This window comes from Vipera ursinii, assembly GCF_947247035.1.
Source record: "Vipera ursinii genome assembly, chromosome: 2".
NCBI classification, from domain to species: domain Eukaryota; kingdom Metazoa; phylum Chordata; class Lepidosauria; order Squamata; family Viperidae; genus Vipera; species Vipera ursinii.
In genome coordinates this window covers 64,681,942-64,694,074 of record NC_139513.1, presented here as the reverse complement: position 1 = coordinate 64,694,074, position 12,133 = coordinate 64,681,942, and the positions used below count along the sequence as shown (strand labels likewise).

The 12,133-nt window shown below is 36.7% G+C and overlaps 1 protein-coding gene across 1 annotated transcript in view; it reads left to right on the top strand.

Annotated features, from left to right (window-relative positions):
- The first annotated feature begins 63 nt into the window (after positions 1-63).
- IPPK (inositol-pentakisphosphate 2-kinase) overlaps positions 64-12,133 on the top strand; it is a 39,665-nt gene continuing 27,595 nt past the window's right edge. The window contains exons 1-3 of the mRNA XM_083353883.1: positions 64-387; positions 4,545-4,592; positions 11,037-11,132. Of these exons, the coding sequence (XP_083210009.1) occupies positions 307-387; positions 4,545-4,592; positions 11,037-11,132 (225 nt within the window). The 5' untranslated portion in view covers positions 64-306. The remainder of the gene's footprint in view (positions 388-4,544; positions 4,593-11,036; positions 11,133-12,133) is intronic.

Sequence of the window (12,133 nt, the reverse complement as noted above, 5' to 3'; positions counted from 1 at the left end):
TATTCCTTGCGTTATTATCATAGGTTGGTGGCTTCCACTTGCCCGATGGCGGAAGGTGGAACTTCCTGTTCTGACCCGGGCGCCAGCTTAGCGTGTGTGTGTCTGTGTGTGTGTGTGTCGAAAACTACTGAGTGGTTGACTCGTGAATGACGATCAGAGGATCGGAAAAGGTGCTCTCATTGCTATTTGGGTTTGTGGGCGGGCACAGAGGAAAGCGATAAAAGCCGAGGAAGAAGAAGAAGAAGAAAGAGAACGAGCCGGAGGAACCTGCCCGGAAACCGTAAGGAAGGCGCCGTTGGCCGGAGGATGGAAGCGGAGAAGATGGATGAGAATGAATGGCGATATCACGGGGAGGGCAACAAGAGCCTCGTCGTCTCCCACAGACAGGTAACGGCGCTGAGGGGGGGGGGGCACGCGCGCAGCCCGCCGTTCGCCTCGCGCTTGTCTCGAGGCGGCGGCGGCGGCCAACGGCTCTCTGGTCTCGGGTAGCGCTCCGCCCCCCCCTGCCTCCCCACGGGTCTGTCTATGCTCCGGCCGGCGGCCCCACCGTTACGCTCACGGGCCGGGAGGAGGAAGTCCTGTCAGTCCCGGCCGGTTCCTCCTGGGATCTCTTCCTCCTCCCCCCCCCCCCCAACCATGCCAGAGAAAGCATCCCCCAGACTTGCCGAGCTCGTTTCCGCTCCTCACCGCCCCCCTCCCCTCTCCCGCCCTTGGCTGGTGGGAAGTCGCCGGTGGGTCTCTTGCCGCCCCGTTCTCACATCCTTCGAGCGGGTTTTCTGCCTCTTTCCGCGCTCTTGCAAAGTGCAGTTTGGGTGGTTTTAATTTTTTTAAAAATAATAATAGTAATAATTAATAATTAATAAATAATAAATAATAAATAATAATAGTAATAATAATAATAATAATAATAATAATAATAATAATAATAATAATAATAATAATAATAATAATAATAATAATAATAATTCAGTTCCACTTTCCGTAAATACAGATCCTGAAAGTTAAGGGTTGGAATGCAGAATTGAAGCAAGATTATTGAAAACGGTCAGAGGAAGCAAACTGTCATCGGTTTGGGAAAGCATGTCTTGGGGTCTCCTTGATACACAGAGGAACCCCAACACTGCTGATCGAGATGGAAACATTTCACTCCCCGCCCAATATCTTGAATGGTGAAGTTATACTCCATCATAAATCCAGAGTCCTTGAGAATTCTTAGCAGAATTCTTCTTGGAAAAACTCCTAAAGTCGGTGTAGAAATAGGCTGGAAAGCAAGTCCCTTTAAAGCTGCATGCAAAAGTGCCTGAGTCATACTTGTAAAGCAATTGCGTTTGACATCAAAAGCTAAGTATGTAGGAAAGCAAGCTGCTATGATGTCCTAGAAGAGGCATTACGGTATTCAAATGACCTCTTGTGTTTGAGTCAAAGTTCCTCTGTCCAAAAATATTAGGAAAAATACTTTTTATTAAAAAGTCAATAAAGCCCCTGTTGGAAACTCCGGAGACCTGTCGTGTCGTGATTTCATTCTTTGGCACCTTCTCCTTGTTCTTTTAAGAAGTAGTGTACTGTAGAGATTAATGTCTTAGGCTTAAAATTTTGTCAAACTACAAAGAATGTTGCATGACACACGATTACATCTTAGCTTAAGAGGTAAGCTATTTCTTAAATGAGGGATTAGCCAATAAATAATACACATTAAAGGATTCCTGGCATTCTTATAATTGTTTATTTTTTCAAAGACCTTCTTGAAAAACAAATGTGGGACAAACATGTACAATGTGGCATTTGGAATTCATTCCAGCCCTGTTATCAGCAGTCATCTGTAGTTTGTTCTGTGTTACAATGTTTCTCTGTGCTCCCCTCATGTTGTATCTGTCTGGGATGTATATAGGTGTGCACTGGGAAACATGGAGCAGGCTGCATATGCTCTGCTCATGTGGCTGGGAAGGAGGAGGGAAGGGCTCAGAATAGCAGAGTCACTGATTTTTGGAGTCGTTGCCCTACGGCCTCACCCTTAGGTTTGTACTGATAGAAGGTTTACCTTGTATAACATTCCTTTCAAATATTCATTTGGGTTATAAAGAATAAAAATATCCCATTTTATGATAACTAACTTCTTTTGTACTAAGAACCACATTACAATGTTATCATTTCTTTGCCAAGTTTTTTGGGAGGAGCAAGATAAAACTTACTTGGTAAAGCACAACATTGCATCCAATTGTGATTTGTAAAGCCATAGTTTATTTTATTGCATGAACCAACATGTGGCAAGCCATTATTAATGAAATTATTGTTTGCGTAATTTGGCTTGCTCTTATTTGAAAGCATCCCATGATTTGTGATGCTGCATCCCCAGAAGTGGCTATTTGTAATAGTTCCTTGAAATTCTTTACATAGATTGGGAAGGAAATGATATAATCAGAAGTTTGCCTACTGTATACATCATGAAGATGCATCATGATAACTAAGATTAACGTTAATGATCAACTTATAGCCAGCATTTAATTTTGGTTACTTTTCTAGTCACAAAATAATTTTGTTTATACATTAATGGGCTTCTGTGGAGTAGTGGAAAATACTTACGCCTAGAGAAGTATTTTACAAAGTAATTTATATTCATTAATATTGGCTCCAATAGAAAATGAATAGAATTAAAACAAAACCCAAGGTTTTAGAGTTTGCATTTCATCCACTAACTGCCTTAAGCTGATTCTGTTCTTTTCTTCATAACAGAGGTTGAACATGTATATTGAAGAGTTCAGAGCAGGTTCTGCTGCTTTTTTTTCTTTAGGTTTATTAACCTAACAAATGCCATTGCCTTCCAAGTGTATAATTATACTAGACATCCAATGACCCGTTGGACCATCATTTCAGAGATATTCCCTTTCTCAAACAGGGAAACTGAATGACCACAGACGGACAAAAAAGCAATGAGAGAAGGAATGATTTCCAACTTCCTGCAGGTTTCTCCATTGACTTTCCTTCCGGGAAGCTGACAGAGAGCGTGGGAAATGACAATCACATGATTGTGGCTGACTATAACGTTGCCGAAATGGTCACAATTTTGCCAAGTTTCAGTCCCAGAGAGTAATGGGTCTTGGATTTTGGATACAATCTTTAAGTTAGCCCATTTGAGGTTCCTTGATTCAAAAATTATTGCCTTATGATGTGCCATTTTGCTTAACTGAAGGTGACCAACAGACAAACAGGAGAGTTTTAATAGTATGTAAATAGTTTAGTAGCAATGCTAAATATACAGTATTAAGTTGCACTCTCTTCTATTCCAAACATTGGGATAAGTTGAATATGAGATTTATAATTGTCTGTAATGCCAAGTACTATCTTTTGATATCTAAATACATTTTTTTACTTTTAGTTATCTGAAGTTTTAGCTTAGGAGTATACACCTTTACACTGCCACTCATCTTTAATACCTCTTTAAACAATGGTGGTTTTAATTGCTATATAGCAGTATGCCCATGAAATGGGAGATGCATTTTATTGGAGAAAAAAATGTTGCATCCAAAAGATTTATTTAATGGGTGGACCATGTTTCAATGGGGCAAAACTGAAACCAGTTTGAGTTACTTGATTTTTTAGTTATGGGAAGTTTCTCAGACTGCGGAAATCCAGATGACTGGATGATAGAAACGAGAGAGAAAAAATCCTCAAAGTCTTTGCTGCCATTTAGAAGTAGTTGTCTGGATTTTTGCAGCCCAGATCTGGTAGCTTATCCCCAGCCTGTCTTGAATTCACAGTACAACAATAATTTGTAATGGGTGATATAACTATTTTAGTCGAAAAGAATCTGAGGAGAGAGATTATTGGTGATCTTTGCTTTGCTTTTGCTTTTTGCTTTTATTGTATTTGTATACCGCCCTTCTCCCGAAGGACTCAGGGCGGTGAACAGGGCATACATAAAAAATACAGGATACAAAAATTAAAAAGAATTAAATAGTAGCCCAGCTAAAACAGTCGATAACAATATAAAAATCCCCATTAAAACCCCAACATATCTGACTCTGTGTTATTGATGTATCGCAAACATCAACAATTTCTTCTAAAGTATATTATTAATATTGTGCAGTTCATTAAGAAGCTACTTCAAACATGATTGAAAACAGTTTTTTTTGTAGGTGGTTTATTCCAAAGATTAAACTTGTTATCAGAAGCAGGGACTATCTGCCTTCCTCTAAATCGTTACAGTTTACCTGCACATAAGTTGTATCAAACATCTTTGCTGTTACCTTCAGTTCTTCATGTGGGTTATTTTTTCATCCATGCACGTAAAGTCCAGAATGATAAGGATTGTCCCTACTTACTTATTTTGAACTCTGATTTAGTCACTTGCTGACTGAAACAAGTCATGTTCTGATGAGTTTCTGCCTCATCATCCGAGAGCTGCATGCTGTATAAAATTTATTTGCCTATATTCATTCTTAAAGAAAAGGGATTTATTTTGTTCACTTTTATTTTAACTGATATCAGCCTATTCAGCAGTTCAAATTACCAAATCATGTTAATTTTGCACTTTTTTTACATTCTAGCATTGCATAGTACTACGCTTCTTGAAGTTTCCTCCAAACCGAAATAAGGTGAGTGAGTTTAATGTTATTTTTTATTATTTTGCTAAAGAGAGATACTATTTATTTCACATTGCATACCAAAGTAGGAGAATTCTGTGCAACTGCACTATATATTACTTATCATTTGCTTTCTGACTTGCAAAGATCAATGGAACAATGGAAGACACTAGTCAATGGTAATAGATGGGAAATCTTTCAGGCTCTAGCACTGAAATCAAGATGATTAGTAGTGAATACACCAGAAGAGTGAAGAAGATTTTAGAATTCAAACTCTTTGGTGGAAATACCATCAAGGTGATTAGCACCTGGACAATTCCAGTCGTTATATATCCAGTTGGAATGGTGGATTAGACTTGAGCTGAAGTAGAAGCTCTGGATAGAAAGACCAGAAAAATAATGTCCTTCATCCACGCAAAGGCGTTGACAGACTCTGTTTACCATGGAGCATAAATAGGTCAGGAATATTGCAAGTATATCAGACACTTAAAGAAGAAAAAAGGACATTGGAAGAACATCTAAAGGACAATGTAGAAGATTTATTGAACATAGTACACCATGAAGGCTTACTGAATACCAAAGAGATTAAATTATATATATAAGAGAGACCATCTGAAGAACAGAAAAGAACTATGATGTCAGGGCAAAATATTACATGGCCACTGCATTAAAAAATGAGTAGGTAAAGCAGATAATAACAATAAAGAATACTTGCAGCTTAGGGTTGAAATGACGGGATACGGTCAGATAATAACAGGATCTGGCAATGCCTAAGAGCAGGAAAGTTGAAGAAAGAGAGAGGGGGGCTAATTCTCAATGCAGAAGACAAAACATTAAAAACAAATGCATATAAAGCCAGAATTGGAAAGACAGCAACAGACAGCAAATGCTGTCTCTGTAAAGAAGCTGAAGAAGCAGTGGACCACCTAGTTGAGTGCTGCAAGAGGTTTACATAGACTACAAACAACGGCATTTTCTATTGATGGATTGGTAGAAATGTTTCTGATTCAACTGAAATTGGAGATTCTGCCTGTAATGTGCAGTTCAAGATTTGTATCTGCTGATTTTCTTGGCTATGGCTGTTATTTGCTACTTTATTATTTCCAGTGCTTTTTTGATCTTCTTGGTTTTTAGATCAGATCTGAGCATTTTACAGTCCCAGGGCCACATCTGTCTTGCGGTGTTGGCATCAGCATTGGGGTATCATTATCGGGGGCGGTGATACAGCATCAGTGGAGGGCAGAGGGCATCATCATCCCTCCACAACAGTTCCAGTTTCTCTTGTGGCTCCTTGGGAAAATTAATTGCTCACCTCTGCTCTAGGTCATAGTTCTTGATTAGGTATTGGTCTTGTTCTTTAGCTTCTTTTCTTCTATGTGTTTTAACTTGCTTGCATTTGATCTTAACATTTTGATCGTATTTTCTAACCCAACCTTCCATTTTGCTGATGTACTGTTTGGATTATTTCTTGTTGACTGATTTTGCATCCAAGATCTTCAGTTATAATTGCAACTATGCTGTGTATCAGTTGTTTCGTTTCTTGAAATGAGTCGGTGCTTATTTTTGATGTTACAATATTGGCATCATTTAATACCTGTGCAGGGACAGTCAGTTTGGTGTAGTGGTTAAGAGATCTGGATAGAAACCAGAAGACTAGTCTCAGCTTAGGCACAAAGTCAAATGGATGACCTTGGGCCAGTCACTTTCTCTCAGGAAGGAGGAGGAAGGAGGAAAAACCTTGCCAAACAAACTGCATGGACTTGTCCAGGCAGTCTCTGAGAATCGGACATGATTGAACGGAAGAAAAAAAAAACCACCTTTGGCTAGCTGTTTTTTGTAACAAGCTTCAAAGCAGTTATTTGTTTTCAGTCTTTGTATATTTGCAACAGGTAAGCAACTTTTTTCCCAATAGTCCTGTAGCTGCTGACCCTGGTTATTCAGTCACCAGTTTTGAGTCCTTGTAACCCAGTTGTTATCTGATGTGCAGGAACTCCATCACTTACTGCTGGCCTTGTTGATCGGGGCAATGACTGATTTGGATGACAAAATCACCATCATTCTATTGCAAAGGCAGCTTCAGTTGGAACAGCTTATATCTTATGACAATTCTTGTAATATTATTAATCAACGACATCTGCCTAACCCAATTCCTTGGAAAGGACTCAATAGGTAGACAAAAATGTCAAATCCCCTATAAATATCTGGTTTTGACCAACCATAATAATATTTATATGGTGCCTGACTCCCAGAGATTCTGAGTGGTTTATCAATTGTTTAAAAACCAATTAAAACAAGAAAGCAATACCAAACAAAAAAGATGGCAGAAACAACAAACTCAGATGGGAACAAGGAAAAAGAAGAAAAGAGGGCTTCAATAACACTAAGCAAGGCCCTAGGCAAAGAATCAGGTCATAGTCTTGATTAAACATAATCAAACAGACTTGGATTAAAAAATATTGAATACTGAAATTCCAAATATTTAGGTTCAGCTATATTTCCATTATGGTTTTGCATATAATGGCACACTCAAGATATTAGTTTCTCTCTTATAGATCATGCCCAATATATCCAGATTTGTAAACCTTACTAGAGCAATGTAAATAATAATTATTTCTTAAACAGTTATAAAAAGCCTCCAAAATGTCCTTTGAATTCTGAACTATATATTAAATGTATTACAATTGTAGTTATAAATGTTATAAAGAAAAAGCCTAGATGTATCAGTGAGTAATTAAATCATATTGCAGCCTTATCATATAATAGTATTGCAAATAAATGAGGTAATAGTTTTATAAAACCTGCGTGCTGCCCAACTCTCAGTTATTCTGGGAGGCTAATAATCAAAAAAATTACAATGAAATAAAACATAAAAATAAGGTTAAAAGATGGCAAGCTTGATGAAGTGAGGGTGTAACTCTTCAATATGTTTAATCCAATTTGGGATTAACGCTAACATATTAAAAATGACTAACTGCAGGTAAGCACATAACAATCCTAAAACTTAGGATGATTGCTAAATACTTAAATTTTTAACATAAGGACAGTGCAACAAATAGAAACTATAGAAAGAAGAGGAGAGGGGAAAAATAATCCATTGAGAATTGTGCTCACTTGAGGTTGGATTTTGCCCTCTATAAAGGTATCGTGGGCGAAGAAGAAATGAGATGACTGTAGTTTACCAATTTAGAGTTCTGTTTAATTGCTCTGTTTCAAAGTTCACTCTCATATACTTGATTCTTCATGCATGTTCCATTTATAAAACCAATAATGAAGTTCAAAAGGGACTTTTAATGTCATCATTTTATGTTAAGATTCTAAAATAAAATAAAGTTAGCATTTGTTCAGTTCAGTGTTGGAAAAAGAAATTGTCTTGAAGACAGTGCAAAAAAAAGAGGTTGCTGGGTTATATCTGTACAGTACTGGGTGAAGTGCATGTGGGGAAATGCTCTTAGTTTTCCCATCCAGATATCCCTAGTAGTGACATCTTTAAAAACCAAGGTACTTAGATTTTGCTTCTATATTGATTGTCTTTCTGGTTTCCTTCATACTAATTTAAATTTTTAGTAAATTCAAAAAACCCAAAATAGTTGGCACCATTGTAGGTAAAGGACTTGATTTGATATTAATTTCTGAACACCATATGGAAGGCCATATTTCAAATTCATGCTTATTTTGCTATTTTCTTGATAGGAAAGATTTGTGGCCTGATGCACTACAGGTACTAGATTTATCTAAGCACGCAGTTGTCTTGAACAAACTATAACTTTCCAGAAGAGGTGGATTGACAATGTTTTCAGTGAAATGCTGAGTACTGATGAATGTACTATTTGTCTTGGTGGATGTTATTGTCTCTCTAGGCATGGATTGGTACAAATACGAGGCTGACTTTCCTCTTACAATCATTTCGGAAAAGAACAGCCTCTTTGTTTCTAATGTTAATTACCGCTCCCCTTACTATGCTAATTGCAAGTGTTTTGTTAAAGGGTATCATGCAAGACTCTATAAATACGTTTGGAACTGAGATATTTGTAAATGTGATTTAAGCTGATAGAAGTGGTATAAAGCTCACAATGTTGAAACATATTTAAAAAGAGGAGAATAGATAATTCTTTTTCGAGTACTCACAATATTGAATAATAAAAATGACTGTATTTTTATTTTTTGTTCAGTTTATTAGTTCAGCATAATGATGATGATCCTTTTGATTGAGATTTAGAGGACTTAGAATTCTTGCTAAATCCTTAGTCTAACCTTTTAAGTAAAGTGAAGCAATTAACTTTTTCATTGAGCTTCAGAACCTATATTACTTATCCACATTTAATCTAGACACAGTTTAACATTCATTTCTATCCATAAAACCAAAAAAATATATGTATATTTTGAAGGTTTACAAAATACGAAGTTTCCTTTCAAAGCCTCTATAAAATCATGTTTGAATCAGTTATGTAATGCATTTTACATTCATTTAATTAATCATTTCAGTAAATTTGCCTAGAGGTAGATTCTAGTAAGTATTCTATTTAAGTAAAATCTCTTTTGGGTTGACTTTCTTATGATTTCATGGACTTACCCATGCTGCTTTTTGGGCGGCAATATGAAAGTGGTTGGCATTGCCTTCATTTGTGCAAATTTTCCATAATGTCTTCAACCTGGTATTCCCCTGAGACCTTCCCTTGAAATACTAATTAGGGCCAGTCACTTTTTGTTTCTGAGCTCAGGCAAGTCTACTGAGGTGTTGCATCTTCTGAGGCATTATTTCATGGACTGCTTGCTTAATTAGCCAATTAAACATGTTCTCTGTCAAGTAAATATAGTATTTTCACTCTGTGAGGATTGCCCTTTCAGAGGAGCTGTTTACTATTGTTTCTTCTTATATTGCATTATCCTTTTGCTATACTCACCATGCTACTCTTATACTAGAAACAGATTTTGTTCCCTTTGACTCTTATGTCTTGATCTATTTCAAAATGTCTGAGTTTATGTAATAAACTGGATAGTTGGCCAAACCGAAGAGTTTATCTTTATAAGATAAATAGTTATTATTTTGCTAAAGAATAAAGTAGATAGAAGTTTTTTTATACATAGGAAAGGATTTCTGGAGCCAGAAGCTAGTCTCTAACTCTTCTGTCAATATATCTGACAAAGGGCTGAATTCAATTTTAAGGCAGAAATAGACACTTAATATAGTTGTATTTGGAGTGGAGTTATTTAAAATGTTCCATGCAAGGATTGAACCATACATAGAGCAGGCAGTTCTGGTGGATAAAAGAAAGGTGTGGGAAAATAAAGGAAAGGGTGAATGGGTGAGTGGAATTGGTACATGCAGCAATAGTGTGTGTGCCAGCAAGGTAGGAGAAGCAAGAGAAAGAAAGGTGTGGAAATACCAGGTTTGAAGTGGGCAGCTAGATGGATATGGTGCATTTGATTTCAAGTACATCAGTGGCAACAGTGACGTACAGCAAAGAGAAAGGAGGAAGTAGGAAAATTGAGATTGGGGCAGTTGCACAGGCCTACATTGCAGAGGAAGTGTTGAGAGAAGGGTGAGATGCTGTAGTCTTTCCTTCTCACCTGGTAACTGTTTTCTGGATTTGCCTTGGCCCAAAGTGCATTTGTTCCAGGTTCCCCTTCATCTGGACAGTGACCTCACTTAGAATGGTTCAGCTGAACCATCTAGCCATAGTGTCCCCTGCATGGAACAAAACATATTGTTCATTGAATATGTTTCTAACTTAGAGCTGATATTACTGAGCTGTTAAAGACAAAACCTCAGAAATTAATTTAAAAGATTTTGAAGAGTGCTTATTAAATCTTAATGCTGATCTGAGATGTTAAAGACAATACTTTAGAAATTATTTTAATTTGAAAAGTGCTTATTAAATCATAATGCTGATCTAAGAATACATGTTGTTAGCTTTTTAAAAATACACCAGAGATGCTGCAGATTTATTTTGCGCTTTCACTGAAACTTAATATTTTTACATCTTAGCTTTTCCCATTTCTTATTCATTTCTTCTTCTATGAACCAGTGATATCTTTGTTTCCTTTGCTTGCTATTGTTACCAAATTGGTACACATGTACATTTTTTAGGTTTTATAAATTGTACACCCAAATTATCAGAAAATGGTCTCTCTCGCACTGAATTATTTGATAGGCAAATAATAATTGGTGCATGTTGATTATGTGTGTCTAAAATATGTAATAGAGAAATATAACTTGAGAGAAAACTAGTTTTGGTAGTGATGTTAGCTAAAGGTGCGAATGATTGATGAGGAAAGACAGAGTTATATAAATTTGTATTTGGTTTGGCATTTAATACAAGGAGTTGTGTTCTCTGCATATTTGAAATAATCTTTTTATACATAGATTGACAATTATTTGATCCAGAGTAGTTAGAATTTCTACCTGTTAGTAATACGTATTGTGTTTCACTAATTATTTATGTTTGGTTTTTTTAGACACCAGAAGAAATCTCTCATCATCTTCAGAACATAGTATATTTTGGTAAACACATCATGAAGCACTTTTTTGGGGAGAAATATGTTCATCATGGGGTAATTATTATTTTCTTATTTTTTTTAAAACAAGCAAAGTTTTTTTTCTTGCAATGTTTATAGCCTCAGGTAGTCAGCTTGATTTTGACAGAAAGAAAAAATATGTATTTTAACTTATATTCAGATGACATATATGGAAGATAAAGCAATGGACAAAACTTCTGTTGTATACATTCAGAATAGTTGCCTTAAATTTTAAGTTTCCTGCAGTAACAAGAGGACGAGCACTTGAATGTGGCTTTCCATGATTCTGCCATTGATCATTTACAGTTACCCCTTTTTAAAGGAATGGGGTAGAAATTGTACATGATAAACTTTAAAAAATATTGATATCGTGGGTCATGAAATGATTGGGTGAAAACATTTTGTGAATAAAAATATTACCTGTATCCTACTTCCACATGAAAAGGTGTAAGCTGTAAATTGAGCATTATTGAAATATAAATTTAAAAACACCATCAATCGTGTAATTGATAGGAACAAAATTCAAAGGACAAGGATGCAGGCTTTCCTTATATATTTCCCTCATTATCTTAATATTCTTTTATACTATGCTTTCTACCAAGACATGCATTCAAAGCGACTAGCACAATAGAAGTAAAATAAAAACAAATCTGTAGAATTTAAGCAAATACTTTTAAAAAGTTAAGTATTCCTTGGCTTTTGTCCATTCATTCAGTGACTGTTCAAATTACAGTGATGCTGAAAAAAATGGATATATGACTGGTCCTCAAAGTTAAGGTCATTGCAGCACTCCCATGGTGATGTGATTGCGAGCTGGATGTTTATGTGCCTGGCTCACAATTATATAGCCTGCACCATCTTCCCATGATTTAAGCACAACCTGTGCCAGTCCTCTCTTAGGCCCTCCCTCAGCCTCTCTCACCCTCTTGCAGTATCCCCATGTTCCTTACCCAGGACTGCCAACACTTTCTGTTTAATGGCCTGCACCTCTTGGGATTATCAGGCAACTGGGACTGCTCTGGATTGGCATCACTAAT